General features: G+C 45.8%; 1 protein-coding gene across 3 annotated transcripts in view; it reads left to right on the top strand.

Moving 5' to 3' along the window:
- The window catches only part of ITGA8 (integrin subunit alpha 8), a 128803-nt gene that overhangs the window by 12345 nt on the left and 98806 nt on the right, over positions 1-17652 (top strand). For all 3 annotated transcript variants that reach the window (XM_053409513.1, XM_053409512.1, XM_053409514.1), the window contains exons 3-5: positions 10209-10309; positions 14977-15100; positions 16060-16121. In XM_053409513.1, coding sequence (XP_053265488.1) covers positions 10209-10309; positions 14977-15100; positions 16060-16121 — 287 coding nt within the window. The remainder of the gene's footprint in view (positions 1-10208; positions 10310-14976; positions 15101-16059; positions 16122-17652) is intronic.

Raw genomic sequence — 17652 nt, forward strand, 5'->3', positions numbered from 1 at the left:
TTAGGCTGGCTGAACTGGGAGCAAACAGCTCAGTTATAATTCTGGTTCCAAGAAGAGTAAATAGCTTCCCCCTTGGTTAATTTTATTTCTTCCATGTCTCCATCTTTAAAACATCAGCAGCAAAGCCTATGTCCTTATTGCCTTACTCTGCTATTGGGTTCAGTTCCTGAAAGTCCATAAATCCTTCCCTCTGGTTGTTTTGTGTATACAAATAGGTACCAACTGATTTCAGCAGAATGAAAAGAACAGAAAACCCAAGAGCATGTTTTGGTTTGATTAGAGAGGGAGGAAGGTAGAGGAATTGCTCACAGCCAGTAAATCTAGGGGGATGACAACCTGCAGTTGAGTTCCATTTGGGTTAAAAGGATGCCTGTGGGTCAGTACAGGCTTTACAAATTGGCTGCTCATCGAGTGCTTCTCTCTTGGTGACTGCTGCAGTGCTTGAAGGGGAAATGAGAGTCTGAGGACACTTGCCCGGGCAGGGGGTGCTTTTGAGATGCTGGGGACCCACAACCAATGTGTGCACCATGTGTTTACAAAATGTAGTCTTTCCTTCATGCAATAAAGCTGTTTTGTCAAAAGGCATGAGTATTATAAGGCAGAAGGCAGGGGTGTGTGTGCTAGCCCTGCCCCTTCTGTCATGTTCTCAGGCCAGTTTCTCCTGCCCTCCACATTTTGATGGGCAAACGTCTGCTGTGGAGCCTGCTGTATGCACATAGACTCTGCATTATTAATTAATTAATTAATTAATATTATGCACTGCCCTTTGCCCGAAGATAGCATGGCAGTTCACAAGATAAAAATACAGGATAAATGCACAAATACCAAATTCCAAGACAAAAACAAAACACACACACACACACACACACACAAACCCACATTTAACAGCCTGTGGAATATTAATCTGCCAAAGGCCTGGTTGAAGAGGAACATTTTCATCTAAAGATTATAATGAAGGTGCCAGACAAACCTCCCTGGGGAGAGCGTTCCACAAATGAGGAGCCACTGCAGAAAAGGCCCATTCTCCTGTTGCCACCCTCCAGACTTCTTGTGGAGGAGGAATACCAAGAAAGGACTCAGATGATGAACGCAGACTCCAGGATGGTTTATATGGGGGAACGCAGAGTCCAGGATGGTTATATTGAGGTGTTGCAGCCCTGAGCCATTGGGACTGCAGAAGCTGAGAACCTCAGGCCCAGGGCTCAAATGCCTTTCTATCTGCCCAGATATGGTGGAAGTTGTAGCCCACAGCATCTGAAGGCTTCTATGCTGGGTACCACTGCTATCCACTGAGAAGCCTCATTGCTGACGTGATCTACATGCACATTCAGAACTTCTTGGGAGGTGTTGCTACACTTGCCCTTGCCACCTGGAGCACAACTTACATTTTGAGAGTTGTTGTTGTTGTTTTGCTTAATGAGCCATCTTGGAGATTGTTGCAGCGAAAAGGTGGACTTAGAAGCATTTTAATTAATTAATAAAGCCAACCTGCCTTTGAAAATAAGGATTCTGTTGCAGTTCTCTGAAGTGGCCGGAAGGGGTAGCTGGAGAGCAATGCAAAAATACTTCCCTACACTGTCTTCACAATTCTAAATTTAAGAATATTTGTTCAGTACGATCTCTGAATCCCTATCCTGTTAAAAATGTGACACACTAAAAATATATATTTAAAAATCTTAATTTACTGTAAAATAGCTACTTTTCTTTTCCTGAAGCCCAGAATTGTTGGAATGAGATTTTGCTAATCTTGAACGATTAGGTGGTTTTCCTTCCCCTTTGGGTGTGCTCAATCACACCTTGCCGAAACAGGTTGTGCTTTTCAACCAAAGGCTGCCTCACTGTCAAGTTGCAGGAGGGGAGATCTTGGGCCAAGTATGCAGCTGAGATAAAGCATGAGTCAGTTTGGCCAGGAACAGAGCTGATTGTAACCAGAGCCAGGTACTTGTTTAAGGAGAGGAGAGGATGTATTCTGATACGCCAGGGATTTAATTACACGGAGAAGCTATTCACTGTTAAGATGGTGTGACGCTGTGGGACATTAACTACAAGACAGGATTTATTTCTGGAGAAAAGAAGCGAAAAGCTCACCGTCTCACTGCTTTTTGATACAAGACGTTTAGGAACCTCTAACCATGTATGGGGAAAGTGCTTGTGGTGGATGTGTGGCTCCTGATGTCGACTGTGACTTTTTAAAAGTAAGAGACGCAGCTTAGTTAACCTGGATCTAAGGCTTGAAAAATCCACTCTCCACTCTCAACTTAAGCCCAGAGATCCAGAATCCTCTGGATTCTGTTTTACTTCAGCTCACATTAGCCCCAGCCAGTATGGCCAGTGGTCAGGAGTGATGGGAGGGCTACAAGTTCTAAATTTAAGAATTGGACTGGCAGTCCAAGGAAATTGCACAGGTTGAAACTATAGTGCAAGCACAGCTTAAGAATCATGATGCTGGTATTGTCTTGGATGAAGCAATTTCTGACTTTATGGAGAATGGAAATATCTACCAACTGAGTTAGATTTTCAGATTTGGATGAATTAAAGTAATCCACCGGAATACTATTTTATTTTTACTTTTTATCATTTCTTCTTCCTGTGGTACTTTTTTTTATTTTAAAAAACGCACAGACTAAATTTAGTGCTCTCTAAGCTGTATTCCATTATTTGTGGTACTTTTATAGATTTGCAGAAGCCCAGACACTCTGTTTGTAATTACTTGCCCTGTTTTCCTAGATTCCACCGGCTATTTCAGACTGCCATGTATGGAAATCACTTCCATGTCGGGAACATTTGGCACAGCCACACGTTAGCGTGTCACCATTTGATGGTGCCATGCAACTGTTTTGTTGCACATAACATGTGCAGGGAAGACTTGGCCAACTCTCCATGGCAGCAGTTCCAACTTTAGGAATAATGAGCCATGGTTCAGGCCTGCTGTAGGGAACAAATAAAGTTGATACTAGTTAGGGTGTAAAGGAAGCTGTTGACTTTTGTGAAGGGAAGTCTCTGTACCATAGTGTACCATACCGGTCTCAGTCAGTGTGACGGCCTGGGATTCAGATTCAGATGCTGAACCTGAGGAATCCCAGCCTGCACAGGATTCCCTGCCTCCAGAACCAGCTGAGCCGGGGCTGGGGCATGAGCCTGATGGGTCCTCACCTGTGCTGGATCCTCAGGTGCAGGCACCAGCTGAGTCTGTTCCTGCTCCTGAGGTGATGGAGGACCCATTGCCTGCAGGTGCTCCCCTCCCAGCCCCGTCAGAGGAAGCTGAGGTTGCCTTTGGTTCCGGTAACCCTCCAGCCTCTTCTGAGCTGCAGAGGCTCAGGCCAGAGAGGTGGAGGGAACTAAGTTCCCGCAGGAGGAGTGCTCGCCTCCAGGCCAGGAGGGGCGAGTCACCAGAGGATCGGGGCCGCCCTATGCCTCAGGGCAGATAAAAGCCAGCCAGCCCCAGTCCCAAGTTGCGGGAGCAACTTTGTAGGTTGCCAGTTCCTGCCTGAACCCTGTCCTGTTTTCTGGCCTGCGCTCCTGACTCCCTGCCCTGCACCCAGCTTCAGCTTTTACGGACTGCCTTCATATTGCACCTATGACCTCGGACTGGACTCAGACCTCGCCTCTTGGTTAACCCATGGGACCAGCACAGTCAGGTTTGAAGGGGCACAGTACCCTCTGAGGCCTCTTCACCAACACCACCTTCTTGGGTCTGCTGTGCTGTGTATTTTTTCATCTTTGTTGGAAGCCGCCCAGAGTGGCTGGGGAAACCCAGCCAGATGGGCGGGGTACAAATAATAAATTATTATTATTATTATTTATTATTGTGACAGGATGGTGGGGTGGCTGGCATAGGACCATAGGCATCTGCCCTACACAAGTCCAACCAGTGGTCCATCGAGCTTGGTATTGATTGACAGCAGCTCTCCAGGGATTCAGACAAGGGTCTGTCCCGGCCCAACCTGGAGATGCCAGGGATTGAACTTGAAACCTTCTGCACGCAAAGCAGATGCTTTTCCACTGAGCTATGGCAGATGGCAGAGGGAAAGGGTGCTCTGAAGAGAAGCACCAGGAGAGAAGCACTTCTGCGCATTTACTCATTAGAAGGAGACTAGTGCTTGTTCCTTTTAAGCCAAGGTCATGTCTGTGTTTTGGGCTATGGAAGTTTTTGTTTTCAATCAAAGCTGCATACTTGAGCAACTTATGCGTTCAAATATGCTAGCTTAATCAAAAAGAAAACCTTTAAAGCACAAGGCTTTGCTCGTTTGGCTCCGTTTGCCCAGTGAATCAAAAAATAGTTTGCTTTTATGGGCTTTCCATTCAGGGAGGACCATGGCCAAATTGCCGTTGTTTAGAGAGGGAAAAAATGTATTACGTAGGAACACAGGACCCTGTCCTATGCCAGGGCATACTGTTAAGTTGTTTTCCCCAGTGTTGTCCACTGTGACTGGCACCAGTCTCAAGCAGCTATGTTTGGGCTGGAGATATCAAGGACTGAACCTGGAATCTTCTATTTGCTCTATCTAGGGCTGGACTTATGGTGCTGGTGGGGAACTTATGGGTGCCAAGCCAAAGACGCCACCAAGCTGAGCATTTGGGCTTAGGTTCTATCTGACCAAGGGTATAGATTTTAATGGGTTTGTTCTAAATGGGACTAGCATTGGACGCAACCCTTGTTATTCACTGAGTGTGCTCATGATATCCAGAGCTAAACGCTGGGGAAAACTGGAGGCCACCTCAATAGACCCACAACTGCTTCATCTAATATGTATGTTACATGAAGGGACCTCACTCAAAGTAAGATGTAACCCCCGGGACCATCTTACTAATGCCATTGCAACTGAAAAAAGTGTCAAGCAAGGCTGCATACTGGCCCCACTCTTATTTAATTTTTACATTAATTCCATGGTGGGCCATCTCCACAACATAAACTTTTACCCTCCAAAGCTCTCTGGAAGACACATCTCTGTCCTGCTCTATGTAGACGATGCAGCAATACTTTCAAGAACGCCTACTGGCCTCCAAAGAGCTCTGACAGCATTAACACAATACTGCAAGGAGAACCAGCTAGAACTCAACTATCAGAAAACTAAGATCATGGCTTTCTACTCCAGGTTTTCTACTCAGCATGGGACATGGAACAGGCCAAAGCTTTCAGTGTTGCAGATACTGAGCGCCAATTGGATCTAGCCAGGACCCCAACTTTTATTGCCAATGAATCCTCCAGGTACTCTGCCTTCCCTATGGCTATATCTAGCTAAACTAGAAGTCCCCAAGCACCAGAGGGCCTTTACCTTGGCTCAATGTCATGCCCTCAGCTGTCTTTGAAGGCCGATACAGGAAGATTGCTTATCTGGAGAGGCAATGCCCCTGTGACTCTGGGCAAATATAAACAACAGAGCATGTGCTTCGCCAGTGTCTTTACTATAGAGACATTCGTACCAGCCACTGCTTAAGTACCCAAGGTGCACAGGTCAATTCAGTACCTCCCTGCTGCTTTCAGATCTTACTATAACACACAACGTTGCCAGATTCTGCACAGCAGCGCTCAAGATTCAACGGATGATGACCTGTGCCACAAACTAGATATAATGAGCACTCGTATTTGAGTGCTCTGTAGACTGGTATCTGTGGTCTTATATGTATTAGCCTTTTGCGCTCTTTCACTCTTGTCTGATGTTCCTACCCCTTCTTTTAGACTTTCTTAGCTTCTTATGGATATATATATTAAATTGAGGTTGTTCTGGTTCCTTTTCATGGGTGTGTCTGGACTCTGGGGAAGCCTGGGAGCAGGAGGCTGAGATGTATGCTGCTAGGCTTTGCAATCCCAAACAAGCCACACAACTTGACAGTGATGCAGTGCTGGCCACAGGGGGCGCCATTTATTCCAGAGCAAGCCCTGGCTCTACCACTGAGCTGCGGTTCCTCCCGTAACCGGGCAAACTACAGTGTTATTTGCTATTGCTGTTTGTTGACTACATTCAGACCCCAACTTTCCTCCAAGCTGCTCAAGTTGGCATACCTGGTTTTCTTTGTCCCCACTACAACGTGGTGACATACTGTCCAACTTTTTCAGATAAAAAAATCAGGACACGTGTCTTCCATGTTGCATTCCTGGGCAAGTCATGTGACCTGTGCCACAACCTTGGCCCCTCCCCCCAGTTTTTTTCAGGGTGAGGGTGTGATGCAAGAGTGTTGCACTAAGAGAGGCACCCACTGCCCTCATCTTTGCTCTGTGTTCCACCACCAACAAGGGTGCCATCAGTGGGACTCAGAATGAGGCCTTTTTTTGCGGGAGGAGGGACATCACCTTGATTGTGGAACTCTTCCAAAGGAGGTTGGTCTGGCTCCTCCTCAGTTGCCCTGTAGACGTTTTAAAATTTCTGCCCAGCTTTTCGTGTATTTTAATCTTGCAGCCATATTCCACTCATATTTGTTTTTACTGTGGCTCTGAATAGTCTCCTTTTAATAGTGTTGAGATTTTATTGTGAGCTGCCTTGGGGCAACCTTTTTAGGGCCAAGAGGTGGCACATAATTTCCTTAATATATTAGGGAAGGGGGTTGGGGCTGCCTGCCAGCCCCATATCTGAGTGCTGTTGATACAAAGCTGGAGGGGCAAGTTTAAGAGGAAATGTGTGTCTCCCCCCCAAAAAAAACCCCAACCCCAAATAGAAAGAGTCTCCTATGTATATTTCCTCCACCCTCCAAATCTCCCTTCAGCATTATTATATATTGGGATGGAGAGGTGCTGGAAAATGGGATGGTAAAAAAGGTTTTATTTCCCCCTTTCCTCCATTCTGAAACCTCCCCGTATAATGCAGAGAGGGAAGGCTTTAACCTATTGGCACCCGACTCACGAGACTGTTGTGCTTCTTCTCACTCATGCAGTCAGATCACCAATGCTTGCAACAGACCTTGGAGGGAAAGCACAGTTTGTTGCTCTGCCTCAGATGACAAAATGTCATGTTCTGGCCCTTTACTCCACCCATTCTGAGGCTAAATTCTGACAGATATAGCTATATAAGAAGCTGCCTTAGTCAGACCATGGCTCCATCTAGCTCAGCATGGTCTGTTCTGACTGACAGCAGCTCTCCAGGGTCTCAGACGGAACCTGTTCCCGTCCCTAACGGGAGACGCCGGAAACTGAACGTGGGAACTTCTGCCTGCAAGGCAGATACTCTTATCATTTGGCTGTGGTTTCAGTGTCATGTGAAAGTTCAAGACCCATACATCAGTAGGTGACTAGTGACAGCCGCCCCTCACCCCCAAGGTTAGGCACAGTGGATAGTGAGGGACAGTGAGCTGGTCATCCCATCCACTGTCTTAAGCTACTCTTTCTCCCATGGTCACCCAGGTAGGTTGAATGTTTCTACTTTGGACATTTGGGCTGTCAACAATGTCAGTGTTTCGCTCCAGTGCCAAATTCATGGACGCTGTAAGTCAGGGTTGGAGAACCTTTTCCAGCTCATTACCTTTGGGAAACCTTTCAAGGGCCACATGACATTGGTAGGCAGGGCCAGAGGTGAAAGCGAGCAGAGTAATTAATGCATAATTTACAATAGTCTAGTTTGTGCACACACGCATCACCCCCTTGCTTTATTCTCCATCCTTACAAGCAAGAAGCATGATCTTAATTGAAGGGGATATTCCATACCCAACATCCAGGTGATCCAAATTATGGTGCTCAAATTATTATTTTTTAGTCCCTAGCTCTCATGGGGTCCAGCTGATTCTCTCCAGAAGGCCAAACCCCCCAAAAAAGGGACATTCTGGGATCCAATCAGAAGCCAGAATGGCTTCTGTAATTCCGGGATGTCTTGCTTGAATCGGGACAGTTCAGTGGTGTGACATTCTAGCCAGACAAAAAACACTCAAGGAACAGGTGAAATAAGGCTGGTGGGATGTGTGACCTGGGGAGAGGGGGCATGGCCTGGGGAGAGTACAAAAGTTAGAGAGGATCTGCTGTAAACAAAATGTTTGTGGCAAATTTCTCCACCAGTGGTCCACCCACTGTAGACACAAGCACATTAGCACTGACACAACCATGATGCAATCCAACAGCTGGGACATATCACAGAAGGTGGAAGAGAACCCTCAAGCCCTATGGCACTATAGCTAGGTGACCAGGGCGTTGTCTCTGCATTGGGTCCAAGTACTGACTGCTGTACTGACCTGTGTGTGTGTTTCAGTTCTGTAAATGCATGTAATATCATTTGACGTTGAAAAAATACTTTAAATTCCTCCTTTGACAGCATGTGTGTTTTTATTCTTACTTAGCTCGAATAACAAAAGTTTAGGCTCTGTCGAGTGGCTCCTTGATATGAACCAGAAACCAGCGCAGGGGCTGCCCAGATCCAAGGGGCTAGGAGGAGGCTCCGTGTTTCCTTCTGGGTATCGATAGAGAAGTTCATTAGGAGTGACTGCCGAGGGAGGAACATAGTTTAGGAACATGTGGGAAATCAGTTTACTTCAGATGGCTAAGGGTGAAAGAAAGGGAGGTCTGCTTTTCATTAAAAACCTGAAATGGATTATAATTGGACTGGGTTTTTACCCAGATGGCTTTTCTTAGGCTGACATCTGCGACGTGTATATAAAGCAGTGTTAAAGAGCTGTCTCTTGTGGCAGCGGGGGGACACATGTAATACTGATCAGGACTAAGTTCCTCTCCTTTCCTTAGTGCTGGTTGTGGAATAACAGCTGGAGAGAAACGGCATTGGCCCGGCTGAAATGGACCACGCTTTTGTAACTCGTCCCAAAGGGCGGGGGAGGGAAATCAAAGGGACTTCTTTGAAAAAATATCTTTTTCCATTTTTTTTAGTGACTTGATTCACTTACAATCTGAATACTGACAAATTATAGAATCTCCTAGCTGGCTGGATTGCTGGGCAAGGTTGCTTTTACATTAATTCCCTAGTTGTTGTTATTTTTGCAGCTAAACTAAATATAGTCAGATCGTTTTGCTTATCTCATCTTCTTTTAAAAAAACCAAAACACATCCAACTGCATGTTTGAATGATTCTGAAAAGTGGAAAACTTTGATAACTGCTTATATCCTGTCCTGATCCTAAGCTTGTTATTTGGAAGTAAGCTGTGTTGTTTCTTGTTCTGAATATGTGCACAAATAGAAGTGAATTCTCACAGCAGATGCTCACCCTGGTGTGGAGCTTCATTATGTGCCTGAAGAGCACACCTGGAGCATCCCTCTTCTTGTTGTGGGAGACTGTTCTGCTCTGCACAAGAGCTCCCTGTGCATCTCAGAGTTCATGCAAACATGAGGAAGTAGGATAATTGTGTGAGTCAACAGGATATTACACCCGAAAGACTTAAGTCCAAGACTTGATCAACTGTAACCTTTCTAGGTGAATTTAGCTTTCATCCTGTAGAATAGGGATAATGAACCTGTGACCAACTAATTGTTGCTGGACTCCAACTCCCATCAGCCCCATGCAGCCTGGTTGGTGATCAGGGATGATGGGAGTTGGAGTCTAACAATATACAGAGCTGCATGGGGTGCCCATCCCTGCTGTAGAATGACAGAAAAACTAATGCTGTTTTTATGCCAACACCTTCCTGCTAATCATACTTAGAAGTAAGTATATTTTCATGGATTTCAGTGGAAGAATGTATATTTATAGCTATTGGGTTGGATCCAGACAAAATGATTTGCACTTATTTCTAACTGAAATCAATGGGACATGTTTAGTTGTGACCTAAGCTCAATGAGGGGGACGCGGGTGGTGCTGTGGGTAAAAGCCTCAGCGCCTAGTGCTTGCCGATCGAAAGGTCAGCGGTTCGAATCCCCGCGGCGGGGTGCGTTCCCGTTGCTCGGTCCCAGCACCTGCCAACCTAGCAGTTCGAAAGCACCTCCGGGTGCAAGTAGATAAATAGGGACCGCTTTCTAGCGGGAAGGTAAACGGCGTATCCGTGTGTGGCTCTGGCTCGCCAGAGCAGCGATGTCACGCTGGCCACGTGACCCGGAAGTGTCTCCAGACAGCGCTGGCCCCTGGCCTCTTAAGTGAGATGGGCGCACAACCCCAGAGTCTGTCAAGACTGGCCCGTACGGGCAGGGGTACCTTTACCTTTACCTTTAAGCTCAATGAACTTGGTCTGGATCCAACCCATTGTAAATACCAACTGCTAAGGAAAATGATCCTGAATATAATAATTTACTTTTCTGTTCTTTCCTGGCAAGCATTCTACTTTCTCTCTCTCTCTCTCATTTCCAGACAACAGAAAAATCAAGGTCAATGGTACAAGGGAGCCCATTGAGTTTAAATCCAAGCAGTGGTTTGGAGCAACAGTCAGAGCTCATAAAGGAAAAGTTGTGGTATGTTTTGACACTTTTTTGGCATTCGTTTTGCTGGAACATTTCTTCTGATTCAATTATATATGTTCAAAAAACACAAATGAAGCTGATTTTGATATTTCAAAGCCTATTCAGTGTATGCAGTTTCTCAGATTGGGTTTGGAATAATCTGGATGCCACAAGATGCAGCCATTTGGGATATAATTAATTCAAGCATTCACTGAATGTCTTCACTAGTATAACAGTATCCATGGTGGGCACACAGGAATCAGATAGATGCACCAAATGCATAATGAAACAGCAACTTTTATACTTCCTACAACATACCCTAGAACAGCCTTCTCCACTCAGATGTTTTAAACTACAACTCCCAGCAGCTGCAGCCAGCATGGCAATCATCAGGGATGATGGGAGTTGTAATTTTGACATCTGGAAGGCACCATGCTGGGGAAGGCTGACCTTGAACATGGATGTGAAAGAGATCAGCAGAATCTGGGGTTCTTAGAAAGGCAATCACATTTTTAACAGCCTGCAGCATCTTGGCGCATTGTTTTTGTAGCTGGTCGTAGCAGGAGGGGAAGACTCCCTGGATTCTTCAGCAGGCTACCTCATCTCTGTATAATGACCACCTTCCTCTCCTGCCTCTGAGTCTGGACTGCTCTCTGCCACAGCCTCTTTCTGCTCACTAAACCCTGTTACCTCTTCTTCAGACCCCTCCTCCTTCTCCTCCCCGTCTGCTCCCTCTTCTCCCTCTGACCACTCATTGTCATCTCACCACCAATGCCCTGGCTCTGAACCTCCTTGGGAGTTCCCTTGGGAGTTCCCCAGCTGGTGCCTTCCAATACTCCTCTGCTTCCAGCTAGTCTATGATATCAGGTGACAAATATGGATAGATGAATAGATAGATGATAGATAGACAGGCAGACAGGCAGACAGACAGACAGACAGACAGACAGACAGACAGATCGATAGATCGATAGATCGATATAGAAGATGCTGGTGCTGATGTATTCAGAGGAGGTAATAGCTTAATATTTGATTATCTTCAGCAGGTATTTCCCCCAAAGTTGATGGGCATGTAGTTGACTATTAGGATGACACTTTGCTGTCTAGTCCAATCAATGCATGGGTGCAAATGGCTTGGAGAGACCTGGAACCGCTTTGGCTTTCCCCTAGCAACTGCCTGGACCTCATCTCTGTCCCTACTTCACAGTTGTACAACTCTGGCTATACTGCAGTTGGGTTAATGCAGTCATGGCTCTGAGTCCAAATATTTCTTTTAAAAGTCTCGGTGTAGATGCTGTGATTTTATAGGCCTTTTTTACAAGCACCACTAGAAACCCCCAGGTGGAAATCCATAACGATCTACTTCTGTTTTCTCTTGGGCAGTTTTATTAACTAGTAAGGTGATGGTGATGTGTTCCCTGCACAGTCAGGCATTTTGCATTAGCAGCCGACGCGTAGGATTTAATAAATAAATAAATGAAAACACTTTTCGTAAATGACGAATCAAAACATCTTGCGCTGTGAACCTTGCATTCAGTCATGCTTCATTTTCCCAAAACAATTAATGAAGCAACAAGTGTCGTCTTGGGATTTGTTTTAAAATGGTTTGAATTATTTCCTAATGCGCCTGTGCATCGAAAGGAAATGCCTTGCTTTCAGTAGTCACTCATGTGGTTAACCCCAGAAAAGAATATTTCTTTTCCTTTGACATAAAACAGGTGATGAATAAAACATCAACCTCTCTCTTTTTTTTTACTAGCATGTATGCCAGATTCCCAGCAGCCCTCCCTCTGAGCCATTGCAGCTCTCAGGTTCCAAAAGTGGCACCTTCACTCTCTCTCTCCCTTTGACTCTTGCTTTAAAAAAAATATGATGCAAAAATAAATAAAAATCCTAAACATATGCATGCATATTAGTTGATGAGCAAGGAGCATTTTCTTCTAGAGTGTCAGATCAAACACACATACATACAACCTTCAGCATAGCTTTGATTCTTACCATGAATAAGAATAGGGTGACTATGTGGCCAACTTAACAGGGGACAGTTCTGTATTTCAGGGGTTCTCAGAGGACAGTCGTCTATTTAATTGTATAAAACCTCCAAGCGAGGCTACCTGGGCCTCCAGTGACAGAAGCACCCACAGACTGTAAACCTGCACCTTTAGAGGGAGTGCAACCCCATCCAGGGTAGCCAACCAGTTTCTTGGACATGGGAACTACACACCCACAGTGCTTCCATCTTAGCAAGATTTAAGCTCAGCTAGTTTTTTCCTCACCCATCTCACCACTGCATGCAGAGCCTATGTGGCCTCTCTCAATTCATATGTTAAGGAGAAATAGAACTAAGCATACTGATGGCCCCTGGCCCTCAAATTCCTGATGACCACTCTTAGAAGCTTCCTATAGATATCAAATAGCATGGAGATAAGATATTGCCCTGTGACATCCCATAGCATAGCTGCCAAGGGGCTGAAAAGCACTCTTCTAGTGCTACTCTCGTGACTCGGTCCCAGAGTTAGGACTGAAACCACTGTAACACAGTGTCCCCAATTCCCAGAGAGCCAGTCCAGGAGGATACCATGGTCAAAAGTATCAAAAGTCGCACAGAGATTTAGAAGTAGGAGCAAAGTTGCACACATCCTGCCCTGTTCTCTGAAAAGGTCATTCATCGGGGCTCCTGGAGCTAGCTCACTGTCATCCCCAAACAAAATTCACCATGCTGAAAGCTATTTGAGTTGGGGGAAAGCTATCACTTAGAGCCAAACCAACTTCCCTCCCACACATAAATTGCAGCTTTGCAAGGAGGTCATGGGGACCGCAGTGAAGAGATGAAGGGTTGAAAAAAATTGTATCTGCGTTGGGATCCTGATTGAACCTCCTGTCTCCCTGTGATTGCTATTAAAGCAACATCTCCCCTCACCAAAGACCACAATTTAAAGACTGTAGGTTTGGCCGGGGGGGGGGGAGGGGAGAGACAGTGGAACTGCTGAAGAAGCTTTTTTGTGTGTGCACGTAAAGATAATCCATTTCTGGTCATTGCAGAAGGCTAATGGGTTTATTTGCAAAACCTATCAATCAGTGGTTTTTGCCACACCTGCCAGATTTTTCTAGCAGGACTGAAGAGGTCACGATTCCTCCATTAGCATTTCATTCCTTCTTTGATAGAAAGAGGGAGCAAGGCAACTCTGCAAGGTAGGGAGGTTCCTTGTCATCCTTTCATCTACCTAGCACACTTGTGCTGTACGTCGAGTAATAGCGTTAACTGTTACAGTGCTAAACGACTTGAAAAATGACCACCTCTGCCCACATCATCCTAGAAAGCCCTTCTCCAGGGGACTCCACCTGGAGGGGTGAGCTGGGTGACCACAAGAGGAAGGGTGTTCTGGCTGATTTGGCAAAGCAGTAATGGCACACAATTCTTTCTTCTGAGGAACAAATCAGAACCTTCCTCAAGGCAAGTCAGTGAAGAGGGGGAGATGAAGGTGGAGACTGCTGTCACTACCACCACTAATGCTGAGGTTTGTTACAGGTGCTTGTGCCTCTACGCCATGCAGACATTGTGCAATAAGCTTTTGCAGCAGCTCTTGGTTGTTTCCTCACCATCAGAATGGTACAGAGATAGTGCAGGATAGTGCGCACCCCGGAAATGATCTCTTTCAGCTTCTGCCTTCTGGAAGAAGGTACAGGGTCATAAAGACTAGGACTAGCCGCCTGAGAAACAGTTTCTATCCAAATGCGATTTTGGTTTAAACGCAGTGTATGGTAGTCTCTATGGGGATATATTGTATTTAATTATGGGGTATCAAAGTTTTTAGGGGGCTAACCAGGCTGGGATAGCTGGGATAGCAGGCTTGTTGGTTTTTGAATGCCTGATGTAGATTTTTTCAATTTCATTGTCCTGTATGGGACAATGACAATGAAGAGTATTGTATTGTATTGTATTGTATTGTATTGTATTGTATTGTATTGTATTGTATTGTATCAGAATGCATTCTACTGCAGGCCAGAGCATCCTTTCATGGAGGCATGTACGGTGCATGCCTTTGCCCTGCTGCCTAGGATCCCTTTAACTGCAGAGTTATTTGGGGTTAGATCTTATGCATATAAAAGAGGCTTCATTAAAATCCCACCTAAGTGTGCTTGAAGCAAAAGCGAGCTTGCACTTGATATTACAAGAACAAATGTACAGTGGTACCTCAGGTTACGTACTTAATTCATTCCGGAGGTCCGTACTTAACCTGAAACTGTTCTTAACCTGAAGCACCACTTTAGCTAGTGGGGCCTCCTGCTGCCGCTGCGCCGCCAGAGCACGATTTCTGTTCTCATCCGAAGCAAAGTTCTTAACCCGAGGTACTATTTCTGGGTTAGCGGAGTCTGTAACCTGAAGTGTATGTAACCTGAAGCGTATGTAACCCAAGGTACCACTGTAGTGGCACACAGTGGCATAGCGTGGGGGTGCAGGGGGGCCGGCCGCACCGGGCGCAACATCTAGGGGGGGGCGCTTGCACTCGAGTGCTAAAATCCACGGGTTAGGGGGCACAAATTACTTGCCTTGCCCCGGGTGCTGACAACCTGCGCTACGCCACTGGTGGCACATCTGACATGTCGTGGACAAGGAAGGGAGGAGCCTAACCAAACAGTCATGACACCTAAAAGGTCTTCATTTTGTATTGTTTTGATAGGCCTGTGCTCCCCTGTATCACTGGAGGACCCTGAGGGCAGTCCCTGAAAAGGATCCCGTTGGCACCTGCTATGTAGCAATTCAGAATTTCAGCGCCTATGCTGAGTACTCTCCTTGTCGCAACGGTACGCTGCTTGATTTTTCGGGATTTGGGCATTGCAGAGCTGAGGTTGCAATACGTATCCTCGCGCAGTCCGGCCAGGTGTACAGTGAGCCAAATGGCTGTTACTGAGAGAGGCACTTCCTTGCAAAGGGGGAATCTCAGTTCAGGAGAGACATCAAATTATAAATTTCTGCATGGACGCTTTTACATTTAATTAAAAGAGCAGAGATGAAGCCGGTATTGCTGCCTTGACATGCGGAGACAGAACTGGCTCGATTTAAAAGAGCTTTGAAAATGTAGCAAACAGATCTTGATAAGCAGAAGCCAGCTTTTAAAAGCAGCTGATTATTCCAAATGGAACTTTTTATAGAACTGGCGACCTACAGGTTGAACCTGCGCTAAGATAATCCATGTTGTTTGGTGAGCTAGCAAGCCATGGGTTACATCGCAGTATGGAGCGGGGAACTAACTGAGGATTGTGCAATTCCTGCACTCCTTCTGATGACTGTCACTGTTCAGTGCACAAGAGAAGGAGCCTGTCACATCCCAAAGGCAACAGTATGTGCAGGAATGTAGAAAAGCTTCATGGGACTACAATAAAGGCTGTGCAATCTCTGACTCGGGACAAAACAAATGGAACATCTCAAATTCACCTTTGGGTCTGCCAAAGCGATTCCCAAGCATGAACTTTCTGTTTGGGGTTCAAATTTCCCTGGCAAAATTCACATACTGGTTTTGATGTCAGCTTTGGATGGTCAGATTCTTCCCCCCACTTTTTTGTTTGAAACCAACATTGCTCTCCGGAATTGGTTCTTAAATTTCAGCACCTCCCCCAAAAAAACACACACACCACCCTGTATCAGATTTGCAGCCTGTTAGCTCTTTCTTACTGGAACGCCTTCTCCATTTGCTGAGACAATGTCTGAGTCACTCCGTATATTGAATCTAATTCAGTAATCATACTGATTTTGGTACCTTCAGACAATCCGGATCCCGAGGGACAAGGTTACTGTCAAGCAGGATTCAGCTTAGACTTTTACAAGGTGAGAACCCCATTGGTTGACTTATCTCTGGATCGTCTAATCACGTCCTTCTTCATTTTGAAATGCATGCCCCTCACTACCAATCCATTAATTCTCATATTAAAATTTTCTTTTAAATAGTATTACATAGTATTGTCTAGAACAGGAATAGGCAAACTCAGCCCTCCAGATGTTTTGGGACTACAACTCCCATCATCCCTAGCTAACAGGACCAGTGGTCAGGGATGATGGGAATTGTAGTCCCAAAGCATCTGGAGGGCCGAGGTTGCCTATGCCTGGTCTAGAACCTATTGGGTTTCATTCAAATGCTCTTTAATACTAATATTTTCCCCTTTCTTATACTAACTGTAGGCAGGACTCAGAATGTGCTGAGGCTGTGTGCAAGCACCAGCAGAGTCAATTCTGCCGGTGCACCTGTGCAGATCCACGCTCACCACCACCCTGCTGTGACTCCACAAGGCCTCATAAGTGGCAGCGATGGCAGTGTCAGGAGGGTGGCTCCACTATCCTGCCGCACTGGCCACTCTTGGCAATAACATAATTCTCGGCTGACAAATTTATCCAAATTTTTATGTCCCTACCATGCTTGGAAGATGTTCTCCACTTTACCTAGCGTACTGTGCCAAGAAATGAAAACACCATTCTGTAAGGAGAATGTGAGACTTGATTTTCCGTACGTACCTATAAAATGAAGAAGCTTCTGTTCAGTGGTAAAATTTAGGCTCCAGTTGGCATGATGCATATACTCCAGAGATTTCAAAATGGCAGTCTGGGGCTTTCCTCCCATCTCCCCCCTTTAAGGTAAAGGTAAAGGGACCCCTGACCATTAGGTCCAGTCGTGACCGACTCTGGGGTTGCGGTGCTCATCTCGCTTTATTGGCCGAGGGAGCTGGCATACAGCTTCCGGGTCATGTGGCCAGCATGACTAAGCTGCTTCTGCCGAACCAGAGCAGCGCACAGAAATGCCGTTTACCTTCCCGCTGAAGCAGTACCTATTTATCTACTCGCACTTTGACGTGCTTTTAAACTGCTAGGTGGGCAGGAGCAGGGACCAAGCAACGGGAGCTCACCCCGTTGCGGGGATTCGAACCGCCGACCTTCTGATCGGCAAGACCTAGGCTCTGTGGTTTAACCCACAGCGCCACCCGCATCCCACCATCTCCCTGCTTTACGGCTGGCTAAATCAGCCTCTGGCTAAACCAGCCTCTTGAAACCTGGTGCCCTCCAGATGTCTTTGACCACAACTCCCAACAGCCCTATCCACGCTGGCTGGGGCTGTTGGGAGTTGTAGTCAAAAATTATTAGTAGTATAGATTTATTTATACCCCACCCACTATTTTTCCTGATGGGACTCAAGGCAACTTACAGATAAAAACAATAATTGCTAAAAACATAGAGAAAACACCTTGAGGGCCCTCAGTTAGATGAGGATGGGATAAACAATGCCTTTTGATGAAGGTTTATTATTTGAATCATTTTTTCACATGTTTGGTTTTGATCTCTCATGTATTATTAATCATAATTTAATGCT

The sequence above is a fragment of the Podarcis raffonei genome, chromosome 12 (assembly GCF_027172205.1).
Source record: "Podarcis raffonei isolate rPodRaf1 chromosome 12, rPodRaf1.pri, whole genome shotgun sequence".
NCBI lineage: Eukaryota > Metazoa > Chordata > Lepidosauria > Squamata > Lacertidae > Podarcis > Podarcis raffonei.